Below are 18,756 nucleotides of genomic sequence, written 5' to 3' on the forward strand. Positions count from 1 at the left end.
ATAAATGATTTTAACTTATTTATCCTCGTAAGGCGAGAAATAGAATGAAAGACGTCCCATTTCCCCCACTCTACTATATGCTGTAGGGTGGGGAAACATGGGACACCATTAGCACATAACATCCAAATTTCCTGATGGTGTTTTAAACAATTAACAACGGTTTATGGGAGTTGTGAGGATACGGTTTTATAAATCTTTAAATGTTCTTTGTTTACTACTAAATGGGACGAGAAAATAGGATGAAAAGGTGTCCTACTTTCCCCAACCTACTATACACTATCCGCGAAAATATGCAAAGGAAAACAGAAAAAAAACAAATGCAAAAAAACTCGCGTGTGGGTAATGGCCAGGTCACAAATTGAAAACGTGTGTTTTTTCAGCCATCAGTACTTCATAACTTTATCGGCAAAAAATACGACAGAAATTAAGGGTAATGCAAAATATTTTATTCAAGCAAAAATCGATTATTATATGTTAGAACATGGGTTAAGAAACGTTCGAATTAATCTTTCATAACCCCGAGATTCAAAACAACTTTCACTTAGCGCGCTTCGGTGACGTCATGTTTAATGACGTCATATTTGATGACGTTATTCTTGGTAGCGTACCAAACACTGCTCTTACAAGGATAAGCGTCACTGTTGGTTAAAAATGACCAAAATTCGCTAAAACCACACAAAAACTTGTAAAATATCAAATACAAAAGAAATGTATTACAAATAAACTAAAAACAGTCCATATTTAAAAACAAAAAAAACAAGTTTATTTTATTGTTTTCCTGGTAATTTATTGACAAAACCACGAAAAATTTCGCTGCGAATAAGTGACTTGTACAAGGTGTATTTGAATTGCAGTTGTAATGGTCCTATATATTTTTTGATGTCTTTGGTGCAATTGTAGTTGCTACATTTGATGTGATATCACAGTATATTAAGTAAGTACATAAATAGAACACCTAAGGTCCAAAAGCACAATGTTATATACAGAAGAGTGTTTTATACCAGACAGTGTTTAGCAGTGATTGTAGAAATTGCACTGTTAAAAGTTAATGCTATAATTTCTCTAATTCATAATTGCCTCCGATGTTTTTTGCGCACTGTAAAGTCGTTCTTTTCATAAAGGGCAGAGGCAGCTGAATTCTATTTTGAGGTAGCTGCGTTTATCGTCGATTGTCAGTCATAAATAGCTCGGTGACGTTACAATAAGATTTGTTACAAAATATTGGTCCTTTTGTGCGTCACTGTAGTTGTTTAGATCAGCATAGGAACTTGACTGAGGCGAGAAAATACAGTTTGAAGAAATAAGTGGGAAATAAATAACAAGAACAGCACGGAACAACGAATACGGCACGACACAGAGATCATACATATTCAATCTTTGGTGGAATTAACAGGGCGGTAAATACGGGCACGAAAATGGATGACATTTCAGCTGACAAACTGTGGCCCAAGATCACAGTGGCAAGTGTGCAGTACTGGGCTAGTTTTGAGAACTAAGTCTTTAAAATCAGAAATTTGTTTTGCATTCGTTCATTTTGTCGTTAGTTCTTCTAAAAGCTCATCAAGGGTTAGATTAGTCATTCCTACTAACGGGGATTCACCAACCCCGTGACGTCAGAGCCTAGAAGCTGGTGCTGTGACTGGTACGGGTGTACTAGACCGGACGAGGTTAGGTGTGACGCTGATAACATTGTGTTTTGCTGCTGCTGGTGCAAGTTATGGTGGTGCAAATGGTGAGGGGGTGGGAAGTGCAAATGGCCGCTAGGGGAGCCACAGAGCGGGGAAAGAAGAGACTCTCCTGGCGCATAACTTAAACGACTGTCTTGTGTATGCTGTTGATACGCTTGTTGCTGCTGTTGTTGCTGTTGTTGTTGTTGTTGCTGCTGCTGTTGTTGGTGGTTAGGCGACGCACTTAGATGGTGATCGCTTGATGGGTTGTTAGAACGTGAGTTTTCCTTGCTGTTATACCCTGATTCGTCGTCCTGCCATTTATCTAAACTTCTTCTTCGAGCGTTCATAAAGAAATTGCTCACAGTTGTGACTTCTAAACCCAACTGTTGAGAGATTTGTATCTGGAATGGCAAGAATAAAAGATTAGATGTTATTTGAGTATTATATTGTATATTATATACATGGGCGAGGCCCTACAGCGAGAAATGCAATGGAACCTGAGATTTAGGCCGATATTTTCCGATAATAGTTGTATATAGTTATAGTTTTATTTTTACACACGCCTATAACTTTAACGCTGTTTGAAGTTGTGTATTTTGACCTTATTGAAAAAGTTGGATGGCTATTACTCTTTGTCTTTCTGATTTGATACAACAGTTATAATTCAACATTGGATTCTAAATCAAATTTTATAATAAAATACTTGGTAACTCGTGAGATGGCAGGATGTGTATGAAACACCCGTGTTATAACGACTGACGTTTTTCGACCACGCGAGGGTAAAGTTACGTTCATTCACTCATTCAAATTTCAAAAAAACATTAGTTGTAGTTTTTACCTGCATTTCTTTAGAAGGGCGTTTGCTTTCTTTGAAAATAGCGTGTAAAGTTCTACGCTGCAGATCTGTGAAAACTAAGCGAGGTTTCTTCGGAGAATTGACCGAGTTCTCGTAAGATTTTTCGTCCTCTTTTCGTTTGCAAGCTGAAAATAGAGATTCAATAGTAAAAGTTGCATATTTTATATAAAACTACTAAACAAGGATATAGATTACATATAATATATATATAGTTTAGTAGGGTGGGGGAGATGGGATACCTTTTCATTCTATTTTTTCGTCCCATTTGGTAGTAAACAAAGAATATTTGAATAAATATAAAACTATATCCTCACGACTCCCATAGACCGTTGTTAATTGTTTAAAACGCTATCAGGATATTTGGATATTATGTTGTAAAGATGTCCCATATTACCCCACAGTACTATATACACTTTTAACACCAACTATAAGAAATAAATTATGTTTTTACCAATAAATTATTTTGTTAAACTGTCTCATCGCGCATGTTTTACAAAAGATTTTATAATTTAAAAAAAAGTATTTAAAACATTTTGATTTTAGTCGCTAAGCATCAGGTATTGTTATAAGTCAGCGGTTCCCAAAGTATGGGTCGCGACCCAAACATGGGTCGCACAGGATTGTAGAATGGGTCGCGCCAAGGTGATGATTCAAATTTATTAAAACGAGTTTTTTTCTTTTTAAGCGTTCGGGTTAGGTTTGCGCTGTAGTTCAGCCTTATATTTACCATGTTTTTCTTAGCCAGGTGGGCTGTTTGTTACGAAATAGTAGGCATTCACACGTGGATTCATTGCATCATAATAGCGATTGTTTAACCTGGCAATTAATTACGACATAATAGCAATTACACGTCGAATATTTGCGTCATAATAGGGATTGACACGTAAATCATTAGGCATGTAGGAGGTTTAAAGCAGGCTTGAATGTTAAAGAGGCACATGCATCGTATTTTAGCCTTTTTTTTCAATAATACATTGAAAGATCCACACAAACAGTTGAAGATTTAAAAAACTCGGGCGTTTGTGTCGATAAATAACTTTGAAAATGTGCGAAATCGTGCTGCGTAACCGTATTTTCCACACGAGCCGTTATGAATTAAACAGAGGTTAGATTATTACGTCATAGAATGCGTATTGTTACGTTTGATCTACGTTACAGATTACATAATTCGTTAGGGTTTATTGGCTGGGAATTAGGGGTTTAAGGTTTTTACTGCCATAAAACAGTACGAAAACAAGTCTATAACGTCCCTTAACTTACGTAATACATCACTATTGTGACAGAACATAATACTATTGTGACATAATAAATCGTTAACCTTATACGCAAGTCCAGAGCCATAGAAATACCGAGTAGTCCAACCCATTGTTACGTAAAACACAAATTGAACGGCAATTTGGTTCCAAAATAACACAGTAAGTATAGGGAAAATGCATGTTTTTCGGTAAATTAGAGAAAAACTTAAGTCTAAAAACAAATTTAAAGGTTGAAAAGTGTAGAAAACAAGTGTTATTTGTTTTCTGTATCAAAAAAGGTCAAAAAATGGAATTAGAAGCGGTTGATTTGTGACATTTTAGTCATTTAATGGGGGTAAATTTATATGTTTTTTCAAAAAAATGTTTGGTAATGTAAATAGAAGCTGTTTTACGCCTTTCCACAAAAGGAAATCGCAAATAAAACTCAACAAGTTCGTTTAAATTCATTGCGAAAGTCACCGCTTTTGCTCTATTTTGAACACACAAAGACGGCAGTTGGACTACTCGGTGTTTTTACGACTCTGCGCAAGTCAAGCGAATTACGCTGCCGCAGCATGTTTATCGCGCATTTTCAAAGTTAATTTGAACATTTTGAACCCAAAATTTTAGGTGGCCACCAGCTAAAGGATTACCTATGGGTCGTGAGATGTTTATAAAACTCTGATTTGGGTCGCGCGAAAAAAAACTTTGGGAACCACTGTTATAAGTGCCGATGTGTTGAGACATAGTTCAAAGTTGAGATTATACCGGTCCTATCTATATTTAAATATCCGATTTCTATAATCATTCAATACGTGTCATATTTTCATCGCATATTTCATTAAAATCTATTCGATTTCTCATCAAAATCGAGATGTGTGACCTAATAGCGTAAGGTCAGAACTCTGCATGTTTTCAGTCGTAATTTTTAAGATTTTTTTATTCACCGCGCGCAATATCTGGTCGAGGAATACGGAAGTCTCGTAAGAAAATCAATGCAGTAAGCCCTGCCAAATCAAGCATAAATCGCGTCTATATTTTGTCGGAGGGCTGGCGGCCAGAGCCCGTGGCGTCGGGACACGTTTTACCAAGTTTTTTCTGCGTTATTTTCAATAATATTCCACCACGGCAGCGACGTCCCAGCCTGGTACACGGTACGAGGTCGCCTAAATTCGTAGCTAATCAAATAATCCACGGCGACTGGTTAATAAAATGCACCGCGCTGGGTTCCTGAGCGAAAATAGGCGCGCTAAAAAGTGCGGAAATAAATCGGCCTAAACTAAAATAAGCTGGGGAAAACATTCCGCCTACACACCCAGCCAAAGAATGTATATATAATTACCCAATGGGCTTTACCAAAAATTTGGATCAGAATTATACAAATTAAGTTCACACTTTAAATAAAACAACTTTTTAAACCCGTTAAATATTCACTTTTTTCATGTTCACATGAAACAAATATACCAAAATTAAAAAAACATGTTACGCCAAAATGATCACCAATTTTAAGCATTACTGCTGCTTTTAGAAAATCGTTAATTTTTGTTAAAATTTCATATTTTTTATTAAAATAATTTCTGCTATTTTTCGTCCCGATTTTTTAAATCTCAGCGGTTACAGGCGGGGTTGTCGACACGGTACAAACATATTTAATATCCGCGTAGCCGTGAAATCCTGTTAGCAGGTACATCGTGTATTAGGCACTAACATGATTTTAAATAAAGACGGGTGATTGAAAATCTAGCGATAAAACGAAGCAGTATTGCTCCGCTGTGCCTTTAAGTTTCAAGCACGATTTTGATAATTTGATTTTCGGCTTGCCCTAGCCTCTGCTCCATTAACGTGGCTCGCACTCATCTAGTTACCAATTACCAGTGCTCCTGCGCGCGCCGAAGCCGTAAATAATTTCCCATTGGTGGTCATATATTGCCAGTCTGCCGCCGCGCACTGTACTGGTTGAGAGGGGGAAAATCGTTAAGAGGCCCTGCGACCAGGCTTGGAGGCAGGCATAAACGAAAACACAGCTTCAAGAAATAGTGAAAACCCGACCCCGGCCGCTCGGGCCCAGTGCGGTTACAGCCAGACGTTTTTGACCGAAAACCGGCGTCCAAAAAATTCCCGAAAAGGCGTGGTTGGCCCTTGGAGACACCAAGCGGCAAGGAATCTAAATACGACAAAGGAGAAACAGGACAAGCACCACACGGCAGGCACTACGTAATTTACATATTACTAACTTTTAACAACTAAGTTAATGAGATTTGGGAGGGTTATCACTTTTTACCGCTCTTACTTTCTTACCGTTTTTATGCCTAGTTTTTAATATCCTATAAACTAACACCACAATTATTGATTACAAATTATGACTTATGCGACCGCGTTACAAGAATAACATGCTCGACTAAAAGTATTTTCCAACTCTATTTTCGCCATATTTTTCGTAATTCAATAAAAAAAAAAACGCAAATTGTTCAGACAACATAGGACAGTACAAGCACACAAATCTATAAAGCAGAAAACAGAAATTTTGATTACCTATTTTGCCGCTTGCCTCTTCTCTTCCTACAAATAATAAACAAAAATTGAAGACATTAACGCTGTGGCATTACAAATGAGTTATAAATCAATCTATCTGAAACATAGCCCTGTACATAGGTATATAACCTATACAGGCAAAGATATCCCCTATTTTCTGGCGTTTTTTAAGAATTAACAACGCTCTTTCACAGTCGTGGGGATACAGTTTTGTATATACTTGTTTACCACTAAATTAGACGATACAAGATAATGAAAACATAAACCACATACATTTTCCCGCTATTAATTTTGTTAAACTTAAACCACATTTACCCCGAACTCAAATACAGTAGGGTGGGGGAAGATAGGACACTTTTAGCACAGAATATGCAAATATCCCGATCGTATTTTTAAACAATTAACAACGGTCTATGGAAGTTGTGAAGATTTATGATTATTTGAATTTTCTTTGTTTACTAAAAAATGTGACGAGAAAATAGAATGATAAGGTGTCCTACCTTCCCCCACCTTACTTTATTATGTAGAATGTTTTATCTTTTGAATGGCGTAACCAGTTATGGTTTATAAGGTTTACAATATTCCGGGCAATGTACCGTTTTTAATTCCTAGTTTAACTAGTCTTTAATGGGGCTTGAAAATACTGAACAAGTCCTTATACTACTGCAGCTGGTTTGCGCGCTATCGGAACCATCTGCTATTATACGCGTAACAATAGCGATTGTGTTAGCTGATGACGTAACAGAGGATTCGGAAATAAGCGCGCTAAGTAAACATCATACACTGTGACGTAACATTTTTTTGCCATCGCTAAATTTAAACCTCTTGGATTTGGCTTTTGTGTTACACTGACACTGTAGTTAAATTCATAAATTCTAAATTAATATTTCAATTTATTTTATATAACAAGAGGCAATAGACCAGAAACTTAAATTAATCTTTGAATGAACTCAAAATTTAATAAAAACAAGCGATTTAAGAAAAGTATGCTTAAAAAAGTCGGTTTTTATTTGTTTAGGTTAAGTCTTATAAAAATTCAATAGACGAAAACAGGTAAATACAGATTATGTAAACTACAATACACCTGATACTTAAGAGCTCAAGTTATGCTTAAACTTAGCTTAAGTTATACTTAAGCTTAATAACGCTTTAATGTTAAAGTCTTGTTTAAGTTAGAGTTAACTTTGACCTGAGGTGACCTTAAACAAAATGGCGGCGCTTTAAAAACTCGAAATTCCAAACTTGGTTTCAATCAAAGCGAACAGTGAATTGGCAGAATCAAAAATCATAGAGTAAATTCGAGAAAAATAAACTCTCTGTTACGTAATGAACGTTCAATGCAATACTAGAAGAACAGACAAACACCTTTATGATGTCACACAGCGAAAAAGTCATGTCACAGTACGACGTTTAACTTGGCAATAAAAGTTAGTCTAATGGTACATTGGATTTAATTCGTTTTAACAAATAATTTTGCGCGAGAATTCGCAATTATTATAATCTATAGTCAAAATAGCATTACTTTTTCTCAATTTCTTTAATTTAAACCTATTCTAACTATGCCTTGCAGTAATTAGGGGCTCGGCACTTATGTTTATTTAAAATCTCCTATAGAAAAGTAGGTAATTCTAACACTTACCAGTTAAAAGGTGTACTATAAAAAGATAAAACTGATTTTCATTTTTTTATGAAACGAATAAAAAACCTTAAGTTCGTTGCATAATTTGGATAAAAATTAAAACCGGTAAACACATTGCAAACGAATGTTAAAAAAACACATTTTAGGTACTTAAACAAAATGATAGTGTAATTATATAATCGAACGCAATGTTTATAAAACGATCCATATAGAGTATTTTATAATCCTTTTTTAGGATACCGACAGTTGTAAAATATTCCAACTATTTTTGTTCTGCTCTCTTATATAGAAATATGTGTATAGTAGGATGGGACGCCTTATTATACTATTTTCTCGTCCCATTTGGTAGTCAACAAAGCAAATTCAGAAAGTTTTAAAACCGTATTTACACGACTCCCATAGACCGTGGTTATTTGTTTAAAACAAGATCAGGATATTTGTATATTATATGCTAAAGTAGTGTGCGTCAGCGATTTTTAAACCATTATTACGCAATTGATAAACAAGATGTCATCCACATTTTGGAGCCGGAAAATTTTCAGAGTAATTTTGGAGCTATTTTAAACGTCACCGATAGCTTCACGGCCTACTTTTGAACTTAGTAAAAACTTCAATTCTATCCCATCCCCCCACCCTACTACTGTATGTTATCTTATTTTCCTACATTTTCTAAAAGTGTTTTGGCTGATTACGCAAATCGTTGACGTAATAGTTATATACCACGCTTTAGCAGGTATGAAAGCGGTTATAACCGGTTCATTCTGACTGTTGCAACTCCAGTAGTATAGATTTTTGATTGCCCAGGAAATCGAAGTGGTTTTACAACAAGCGTTAGATCAATCATTATGGATCAATACAGGGGATCTCCCTTAAAAAAGTACTCGCCGTAATAATTTATTCAGAAATCGTATTTTGGAGGGGAATTTGCTCAAGTTGCTTCTGAAACACGATTTCGTATACTGTATTGTTGCTAGATATAGGTGTGTTATAATATAAGATGAGAAACATACTTTTAAAATGGTATAAGATCAAAAAACTTCAATTTTTACTCTGCTTCAAAACGTTTTGTAAAAAAGAGTTACTTTTTAAGCAAAAACTTGATTTTAACGCGAAACAGTAATCATGTACTTTTGTTGGGCAAATAAAACGTGACATATTGCTTTGAAATAAATTAGTTACGCGTCTTTCAAAGAGAATCTCATATAACTGTTTAATTAATTAATCGAATTTGTATCTCGTGTTTAAAATTCTAGTTTCAAAATGTTGCAAAATTCTATCAATTTATAATTAAATTCCGACTGTATTACCGTTCTATTAAACAAGACAACGGGCAGCGTAAAAATATAAAGCTAACACAACAAGAACCATCTGAACAAATACTTTAAACCGTCATCAAAAGCAATTAGAAACTACTTGAAGCATCACTACTAGCTAGATCTTCAAACGACCGGTTGCTTCTGATGTGTAACTGTACATTTGGTATCTAACATACTGAGAACTATTTACAGTAACTATTACAGTGTATTTTGGGACTAAATTGGGGTAAACGGGACAAATTTTGAGTATGTGCACCTCAATTTATGTTGTATGATGAAGTATGTGCCTATATACCGTGTGTTTGGTGTATAAGAAGACACCCATGTTATAACTCAAGAGTGAGCATGAGGTGTATGAATACACCATGTGTGCCTGGTGTATAAGAAGACACCCATGTTATAACTTAACAGTAAGCATGAGGTGTATGAATACATCATGTGTGTTTGCTGAACAAGAAGACACCCGTGTTATAAATTAACAGTAAGCATGAGGTGTATAATTACACCATGTGTGTTTGCTGTATGGAAAGACACCTATTTTCTAACTCGGCAGTGAGCATAATGTGTATGGTTACACCATGTTTGCCTAGTGTTTGAGAAGACACTCATGTTATAACTGAACAGTAAGCATGAGATGTATATGATTACACCATGTGTCTCTGGTGTTTAAAACGAAAGCAATATATTTTACCACATGTCGATAGGCACGTAAACGTCATATCCTATAATAAAATACCTAAATGATAAATATAACTTGAAAAGGACATTTATTTTCACAGCTATTTCTTTTCATGTGTCCTAATATTTTATCAACACATATATATTCACATTACAGATATAAATCACGGCCTTGTATGCAGGAATTAGGGCAATTCGACCAGTTGATGATGATGTATAGTTTTAGCTACTTGCAGTGACAGAGAGAGAGGCGTGAAATTAACATTAAAGCGCCAGGAGATTTTTAGCTGGGCAGAATTTCAGGGTCAGATGGAAAGTATATGTTTTCTATGTCCAAAAATTTACGTTGTTTATGGTGTAAATAAATCGGGCAGTAAAAGAAGCGACATATGTTTGATTTCTTTTTATCGCTTGTACAAGCGCATGCATATCAGTACAACTGCTCATCTTTTTCTCTTTCATTCTCCCCCACTCCGGGGTGGTTTTGTTTCTTTTATTCTCCCCATCCTACTCCGCACATCTGTCGGTAGCGCGCTGGAGAATTACAGGGCAGTCCTATAGAACGGGCTGGCGGGCTTAATGCAACCAACGCTTCAGCAGCGACGACAGAAAATGAGAATACGCAGCAGTTATCGATTTTAGCGTCTCTCGGGTCCGTACAACGCACACACTATTTCGCATTGTCGTATACCTGAGCGTTGCGTGACGCAATCGTATTCCAAACTCAAAGGTCGCTGGTTAAATTCCACAAGATTTAAAGCTTTCAATTTAAAAGATATCTACGTGGCGGGTTTAGAGCGTCGCCCTTGTTTTTGTTTTATACGAGTTTTGCCCTTATACAATGTTGGCTTATATATATACAAAATAGGCTTCTCTAAAAAAGATACACAACGGAACTTTAACGTAGAGTTTTGAAACTTCAATGCAAACTAAGTTTTAACAAACAAATGTTTGCCATTTCTTTTACCGAAAAATAAACTAGACCCCGTGTATACTAAAATATAGTCACATTACAACAGAAAAACGTAACTATATCTTTGGCATAGGAATGTATAGTAGGGTGGGGGAGATAGGACACCTATTTTCATTCTATTTTTTCTTCCCATTTTGTATAGTCGTTTGGTTAACTAAAAGAGCAAAATATATGTTCTGTATGGTAAGATGGGAGAAGATGGGACACCTTTATCACATAATATCCAAGTATCCCGACCTTATTTTAAATATTCAACAACGGTTTATAGGAGTCGTTAGAATGCATTTTTATAATTCATTAAATGTTCTTTGACTATCAAATGCGACGAGAAAATAAAATCAAAAGGTGTCCCATCTTCCCCCACCCTACTATATATAACGTAAAACCCACATACAAGCGTTAGACCAAGTTAGATATACATGTATGTATGCCACACACACCAATTGCTAGTTACTGGATCATTATTTGCAAGTACATGTGGCGAACGTTTATTACAGCAGCCGGTTCATTATTTTGCATTAAATTTTGCAGGCTACATACGTCTGCTCGTGGCAGGTGGTTTTAATATTGTATTGCGCTGTTAATGCCTTGTCCGGCACGGCCCAGTGGTCACTCGTGTCCACTTCTTTCCCGAAACGTCTGTCCTAATCAGGTTTTTGCACCCCTGGGAATCGCAACAACATATTGCTTTCGGCGAGTTCGCTGCGTCCGCTGTGGTACTGATTGCATTAAAAGTCAGCGCCGAAATCCGAGCTTTTATTGCGTATAGAATTAAACTAAAGTATTACGAAAAAAGGCTCTGGAAATGGTATGAAACTGACACACTGCAATACCGGTAATTAGAAACGAAAAATCGTTTGAAGATTTGATGAAAAAAACGCATTGCTTTTGATGTTTGGATTACATAACACGCGCGATGGTCTTTCAAGGTATAGGGCACTTAAAATTAATCGCATTTTTACTGAAGTACCGGCTTTTACCGTGAAACCCACAATCGGCGATTTCGCCAATAATTCACAGCCAATATTGGTGAATTAACCGAGATTTATCATCGATTTCTGGCTCGATTTCTTCGCTGGTCGTTATAAACTAAACAATCTTCGTTTATTTTGAAATCGAACTCGGAAATCAATGGGACGTGGGAATCTCAGTTAGAGAAGAACTAGCCGCAAATATTTCCTAGTTCCCCGGTTTCAGAAGACATATTCAGGGTCTTTTACTTTTAAATCGCCATTTCTGTGCCCGAATCCATCAAAAACACGTTTGACGCGGTTTTCGACTTTTTCTAATCAAAACGTCACGAATTGGTTTCTGCAAGGTGCGCGATGAAACGTGAACAGAGTTATTACATCACAATCAAGGCACGTGCCGTACAGTAAGCCAAGCGTTCTTCATTATAGCGGCCAGTAATACCCAAGGGTGCAGGACGTGCGCGCGCTACATTGTATAGGCCTAGCCGTAATGAGAACTGCCGTAGTGAAACAATCAGAGGAGCGGTCCGGTTCCCCATCTGGTTTAATTAGAAACCAGTAATGAAAAGGTTACGACAAAACTGGGTCCTATTGGTCCTTACGCTAACACCGCCGTTGCGACTTGGTGTAATTCTGCGAGTTTCGTACAACTTTAATTTCATAGTTAAGGTAACCATTCAAAAGTATTGGAAACATTAATCCAGAAAAACGGTATACGGCCAAGAATTGTTTCGTGTTTCGAATCACAAAATTTGTTTTATATTTTACAGAGTGCATTATCTGGTATGACTTTTTATCCAACATTGTCCAACGGGCAAGGTCCAACATAAAACCTAACAGCATAAATATGAAAGGCTACTAATATATAAAGACATTTTCGTGTCAAAATAACCAAAACTTTAGAAGAACGGTAGAAAAAAGATGAGTTGTCAACGGTGGACGAATATGTACCTAATTTTACATGCAATGTGCGCAGACTAATTTTTACACTTGGTTTTATACATATGATCAATAGGGTATTACAAAACGCATTTTCATTGCGACGAATCTCGCAAAATTTAACCGATTTGATTGTCCCTACCGCAAAGATTCGAATACCAAGTTCCGCAGAACAGACAGTTTAAATAGAACTATCCCTATAAACGTCTTACACTAGAGCCTATCTTTGCCCAAGTTTTCGGTTACACAAATACCCTTAAAATTTCCTTTTGTGGCAGTATGCCTAAAACAAGTGCGGATGTTTAAAACAGAAGCGCATATCGCAGAAACTACTAAAGACATACCAAACAGATTCATAAATTACTAAGTATTTCAATCAAACAATTAACACTTCTATATTCTTAATTTTTTTACAAAAATATCAAGTTAACTCACCGGCAAGCCTTAAAGATGACATACGTTGAAACTCTGGTTCCTGAAGCCATTTCCACATCCTTCGGAAGGTCTCGCGTCCACTCTTCAGTTTTGACCACGGTTTAGGATTGCGTAGAAGATCCGAAAGTGTGCCCTGGCTTCTACAAAGCACCCTTTGTGCAAAAATTGCTTGCGGGATGCTATAACGTTTAAGTTCTTGGGTGATTTTCGAAGCAACCTCTTTCGTGTTGACTTCTTCGATCTGTTGAGTGCGGGAAGAACTAGCGGAGTTAGATGAATGCGGCTGCAGGCCCGACCCTCCGAGGCGATCGCTGCCGGAATGGCGCTTTCCATTGTCGGCGGGAATATCTTCGTGAGTCGGTCTTCTTCGCTCAGAAGGCGCGCTGACTTGGAGTGATGAAGATAGGTCTTGGAGCCCATATTGTGATACAAACCCAGTACTTCTATGCGGAAACATATGCCCGCCAGGAAAGCCAGCACCCATATCATTGCATTGATCAATCCTCCCGAAAACATGGGGATCGTAGGGGTTTGAAACCGGAGGTGGTGGTGGTATTATATTAGATGACAACACTGGTTTGTTGTAATGTGAAAGCCCAACTGCTGCAGCTGCAGCTTGGTTAACCGCATCTATAGCAGCTTGTGATTGCATTCCTCCACGAGTTTGAGCTGCAAGACCGTTCAAGATCATTCTGTTTGAAAGCGGAGGTAAACTGTGCCCCATTCCGCCCATTTTTGAGTAGCTGCTGCAATCGGTAAGCTCTTGGTTGGTAAGAGTTGCGTAGCTGGTTTCATTGGTGGGCATGTATTTGTCGGAAACTGATGATATCGATGGCAGAGGTTGTAGGGGTGTGAGAGTAGCGTAACTTGGCCCGTCGACGCTGGAAGGGACGCTGTCTATTGGGTTGCTGTTAGGGTTGGCATTGGTTGCATCGGATCTGAAGTAAGAATCTATTGATGTGTGGTCCGTGGTCTCAACGGGGATAAGATTCATTCCTTCATCCGGAGTACCTCTTTGGGATGATGGAGTAAAGATTGAGAAGTTCCTCGTGTGGAATTGATACAACTCTGATTGCTCAGTCTTCACTGAAAAATCTTCCGGCGCATCGTTAGTTTTCAATTGCACTTCTTCTTTTTTCTCGTGCTCGCTGACCGCGGAGGACTTCTGGAGCTCTGTGAGAGAGTTGTCGGTCTCTTGCATCACGAATTTTGAGCACCCGCTCTCATCTTCTTCCTTTGCATTGTTCTTCGAGGCATCGGAACGATTGTCACGACGGAGAAGAGCGTCTCCGATAGGCGGAAGATAGTTAGGAGACTTGTTGCAATTTTCATCCAATTTTTCACCTTCCAAGCCCATTGATTTCGATGCGAAATTATGCAGGTTGTTTTTCTGCATGTCTCCAGCGATAGGGGTATCTCTATCGTTGTAGTTGGGGTAACCGTCAAAGTTGGGGTGGTGGAAGTGATGGTGATAGTGCTCGTGTCTGTAATATTGCTCCGATGGATGGTGGTGATGATGCAGATGGTGGAAACCGTTCAGTTCTCCGGATGCAGCGGTTGCCATAGTGATGAAGTCCGTTGCTATTCCGGGATGTTGCTGGTTAAGAATTGATGCAGATTTTGCAGAGGGAGAAGTAGTCACAGACTGACCGAGCGAAACTGGCATAGACGTTATTCTAAATCAGCATTTAAGGATTTCTCAGCGGGAATCTTTGTAAAATTTTGACGAAAATTTCAAATTTTTTAAATCTTTTTGTGAAATAACTGTAAAGCAGAAAATAAAAGTTCAATTTTATTAAAGCTAAAGTCATTTTAACCAAATCAGTATTCGTTCCACAGTTTCATATATACATTAACCTAACTAGGTACTTAATTGTGATTTCTCAATGAGTTATTCAATGATGCTTCAGATACTCTGCTCATCATTAGAACTTGAAATTAAAACTAACTTGTTTTCCAACATCGTCAAAACTTAGACGCATAAAATGTACGCGCATATAATAAGTCAAAAATGTTACAAAGTTGCCAAATATTTAAAAATTGGAATATTATGTTTAACTTAAATGATACCATTTTTTGATTTATGATATATGGTTTAGAAATTGACAACGAACTCCGAAGAATTCAACGTCGCCATTTATTTACGATCATGCATGTCGCTGCGTATACTTATATGCTGGTTATGCACGTACCTTTTATAAAGTATATATAAAACTACTTTTATTTAGTTATATAGTCGAAAAAATATTATCAAAAATATTCTTTTTTTCGAAAATATTTTAATTTCTCTCTTGCGCTATGCGAACTTGAATCTTAGAAACTGTAATTCTGGCCTCCAAACTGACTAAACTGTTTTATAATTGAATATTTTTCTTTCCAAGGCTTGAACTTGTCTTTATTGTAGATTGTTTGAATTTAAACAAATTTTCGATCAGTCCTTTACGGTTGAGCTCCAAGCTCGAATGGAAGACTGGTGCCGTACTCGTATGGGAGTAAGCAATGGGCCATCTGCTGCGTTTTTCTGTTCGGCTTATATACGAGTGGTTCGCGTCGGCGCGCGGTTTGAGCAAAAACAATAGGACCGCTGTCGAAAACAAGGCGATTTCGCGGTGCTTTAATATAACGACATTATGCCCTTTTTAGAGTTGTATTTTAAAGCTACTACAGCGAGTTTTTGTCGCATTGTGGTAAACGTAACCTATGTATGAAAACATTTATCGCAAAATATAATAAAGCAAAAGTAACTTTACTATTACACAAATTAATGATACAGACTTACCAATCGTAGGACTTTAGATTCATTTTCATCTTTTTAAAATTCTGTAAAAAAAGGAAAAAATAAAACACTTTGATTTTTTAAATAATACAATAAAAGTACATGGCGAAAGCGGTCCCATTTCCGTGGGTAAAGGTCCTATTAATCGTTTCAACATGTGCCCGAATAAATGAACATATGGCGTGGCATACGGACACGACGCTCGGCACAGACCCGGCTAATATACAATAGACAAGACTATTTCCTTTATTGCCCTGCTACATCTCGAACTAGAGAATAAGGGTTCAATTAAAAATCCCAATTTGGAAAATGTATTTTTAGTAAAACATTTTAAGGAAATATGGTTTAATTCGAAGGGATAAGTTAGTTTAGGAAGTAATATAGTATTTTTTTAACTTTTCTTTCGAAAAATAACTTTTAGTGTCATTTACAGAAAATGCTATTTATTCATATTTTAATATATTTTAACTGATTAATTTTCGCAGGTCCAATACACGTCCGTGCAGATGACCGCACTGAGACGTCATAATCACTCGTGTGCAGCCGTCACGCCTGACCTGACCCGATCACCACGATTTTGATTGATGTAAAAACGCTGACGGTTTTGAGAAAATGCAATGCTCTGTGATTCGACTACACCAGATGCTTAGTGGTAATTAAAGTTTTTTGTTTGTGGGAGTTAAACACATATTGGTCCTCAACAAACAATATAGAATAAAGGTAACATATAGTAGGGTGGGGAAGATATGGGACACCCATAGCACACAATATCCAAATATCCTGATCGTGTTTTAAACAAATAACAACGGTCTATGAGAGTCGTGAGAATACATTTTTATAATTCATTAGATTTTCTTAGTTTGCTACCAAATGTTACCAAAAAATAAATTGATTAAGTGTCCCACCCTTCTATATGTCCATTCATTCTCTTTTATAATCCTACTCGGTAGTAAATAAAGAGTAATTATAGGAATATACAACAGTATTCTAAAGCTTTATAAAAAAAGTGTTTAATTGTTAAGAACATGGTTGGGAGATATGGGATATAATTTTCTAACGGCATCCATATCTCAACAAGTAAGACTTAGACATATAGAAGTATAGTTCTTGGTGTATATGGTCTGGTTTTGTAGCGCTATAATATAAACTACGTTACTGAAATTAGATAAAGCTAGTGAGAAACTAAATATTTGTTTTCAGTCGTTTTTTTGCTAGGGCAAATCACTTACATACCATTAATAAGTCGATAACACCGAAAACCTAGTTTAAAAATCAGAGTTTCTTTTGTAAAAATACCACATTTTAACCTGCTATAATTAATTTCTAAGCTAAAGAATTTTAACCTGCGTTTTTTTGGTCTTAGATTCGAATCGTTACGAGCATGATAACATGGTATTTATAATACGCTCTGAATAATAGGGCTTATTACTATCGACCAATGATTGAAACGAAAGTATATGCATATTCGGTGTCAACAGAACACGAATTGGAAGGAAAAATCGAGATGTTCCATGTCTATGGGCAATTATCGGTACTAAAATTCGAAGCAAAAATTTTTGATTTTTTTCATATTAATATTCTAATTTTGCAGAGCGTATAAAAAGGAAGTGTTGCATAATTTTATAGATTTATTGCCATATTTTCATTCTTTATTAATATTTTATGTAAAAACTCGAAGAATACGTAGAAATTCCATGTCATAACTATGCACGTGTTTCTTTATAAATTAATCCCGCCGGAAAATTTAAAAATAATCAATAAAAGATTCTTGTTTCCTAACAATAGCGCTTATGACGAAACAATGGCGTATTAGCAATTTCTTTACAACGTAACACCTGGTCTGCTGGTCTGATTTAACAGACATTGGACTTAGACTGCACCACACGGCGTTAATCTGCCGGTAATTGTGTAAAACCGGGGAAATGAGAATGTAAATAGCTTGTTTAAGACAAAAACATCTTTGATTGACCTTATTCCGTCTTATTTTTGCGTTGTTTTGTTGGAATACACCTGCTAGAATAAACTGCAGCGTATTAGAGGTCTTAAAACAGGAAAAGCCGATTAAAAGCAAACCCGTACATTTCAGCAAACATGTGTACTGTTGTACAAATCCGAACATAATAAGTTCAATGCAGCATTGCGGAAAAGACAGGCATATTATAACGTAGCTTAATAGGCTACGACAAAATCATTACGTCCATCCGTTTAAAAGTCCCATGGATTTTGGTATACCTTTTTTTACAGCATTTTTAAGGTTTAAAAAACGAACTTTTTAACATATAAATAGAAAATAGTTTCAAAAAAACATTAGGAAATGCTAACAAAACAATGAAAATTTTTCTTAATTTTTATTTAGCTTTGTTGTTTTGATCAAGCTAACGTATAGTTTGCGTATGGAGAATTCACCCACGCTATAAATAACTTTCCCAATTTATTTTAGTCCGAACACCCACAATTCGAGATCACGCGCGCGCTTCGTTTGTTGTCCATCTATGACGTCATAAGACGGCAATCTGTACACAACAGAAATAAAGCACGCATCGTAATTTCATCATGGTCACATCTGCTACACGGAGACGCGCTGTTTGACTTAGTAAGTGTCCTAAACGCGAGCCACACAGCGTAGCTCACAAAAGCTCCAAGCCTGGTCGGCGCGCTTTTCATTTTGGAGCAACCAGTATTCCATTGTTTGGCACTATGTCGTAATAATACGACTTGTTTCGGCATCTGGGACGC

At 36.8% G+C, this 18,756-nt stretch overlaps 2 protein-coding genes across 3 annotated transcripts in view; both read right to left on the bottom strand.

Moving 5' to 3' along the window:
* The window catches only part of LOC149734782 (uncharacterized), a 45,285-nt gene that overhangs the window by 22,661 nt on the left and 3,868 nt on the right, over positions 1-18,756 (bottom strand). Inside the window, exon 2 of the mRNA XM_089879439.1 lies at positions 16,024-16,064. The gene's annotated coding sequence lies outside the window, so the exon portion shown is untranslated. The remainder of the gene's footprint in view (positions 1-16,023; positions 16,065-18,756) is intronic.
* Positions 762-15,008, bottom strand: LOC149734783 (uncharacterized). 2 transcript variants are annotated; one of them, XM_089879453.1, is made up of 4 exons: positions 13,245-15,008; positions 6,294-6,320; positions 2,509-2,651; positions 762-2,071 (listed from the first exon to the last, which is right to left on the bottom strand). In XM_089879453.1, exons 1-4 carry the CDS (start codon positions 14,908-14,910, stop codon positions 1,586-1,588), a joined length of 2,322 nt encoding a protein of 773 aa, XP_089735579.1. In that variant the 5' UTR covers positions 14,911-15,008; the 3' UTR covers positions 762-1,585. The 2 variants fall into 2 exon arrangements, with proteins under 2 accessions (XP_089735579.1, XP_089735580.1); XM_089879454.1 differs by lacking the exon at positions 6,294-6,320.

Source organism: Ciona robusta, chromosome 6 (assembly GCF_009617815.1).
Source record: "Ciona robusta chromosome 6, ASM961781v2".
Taxonomy (NCBI): Eukaryota; Metazoa; Chordata; class Ascidiacea; order Phlebobranchia; family Cionidae; genus Ciona; species Ciona robusta.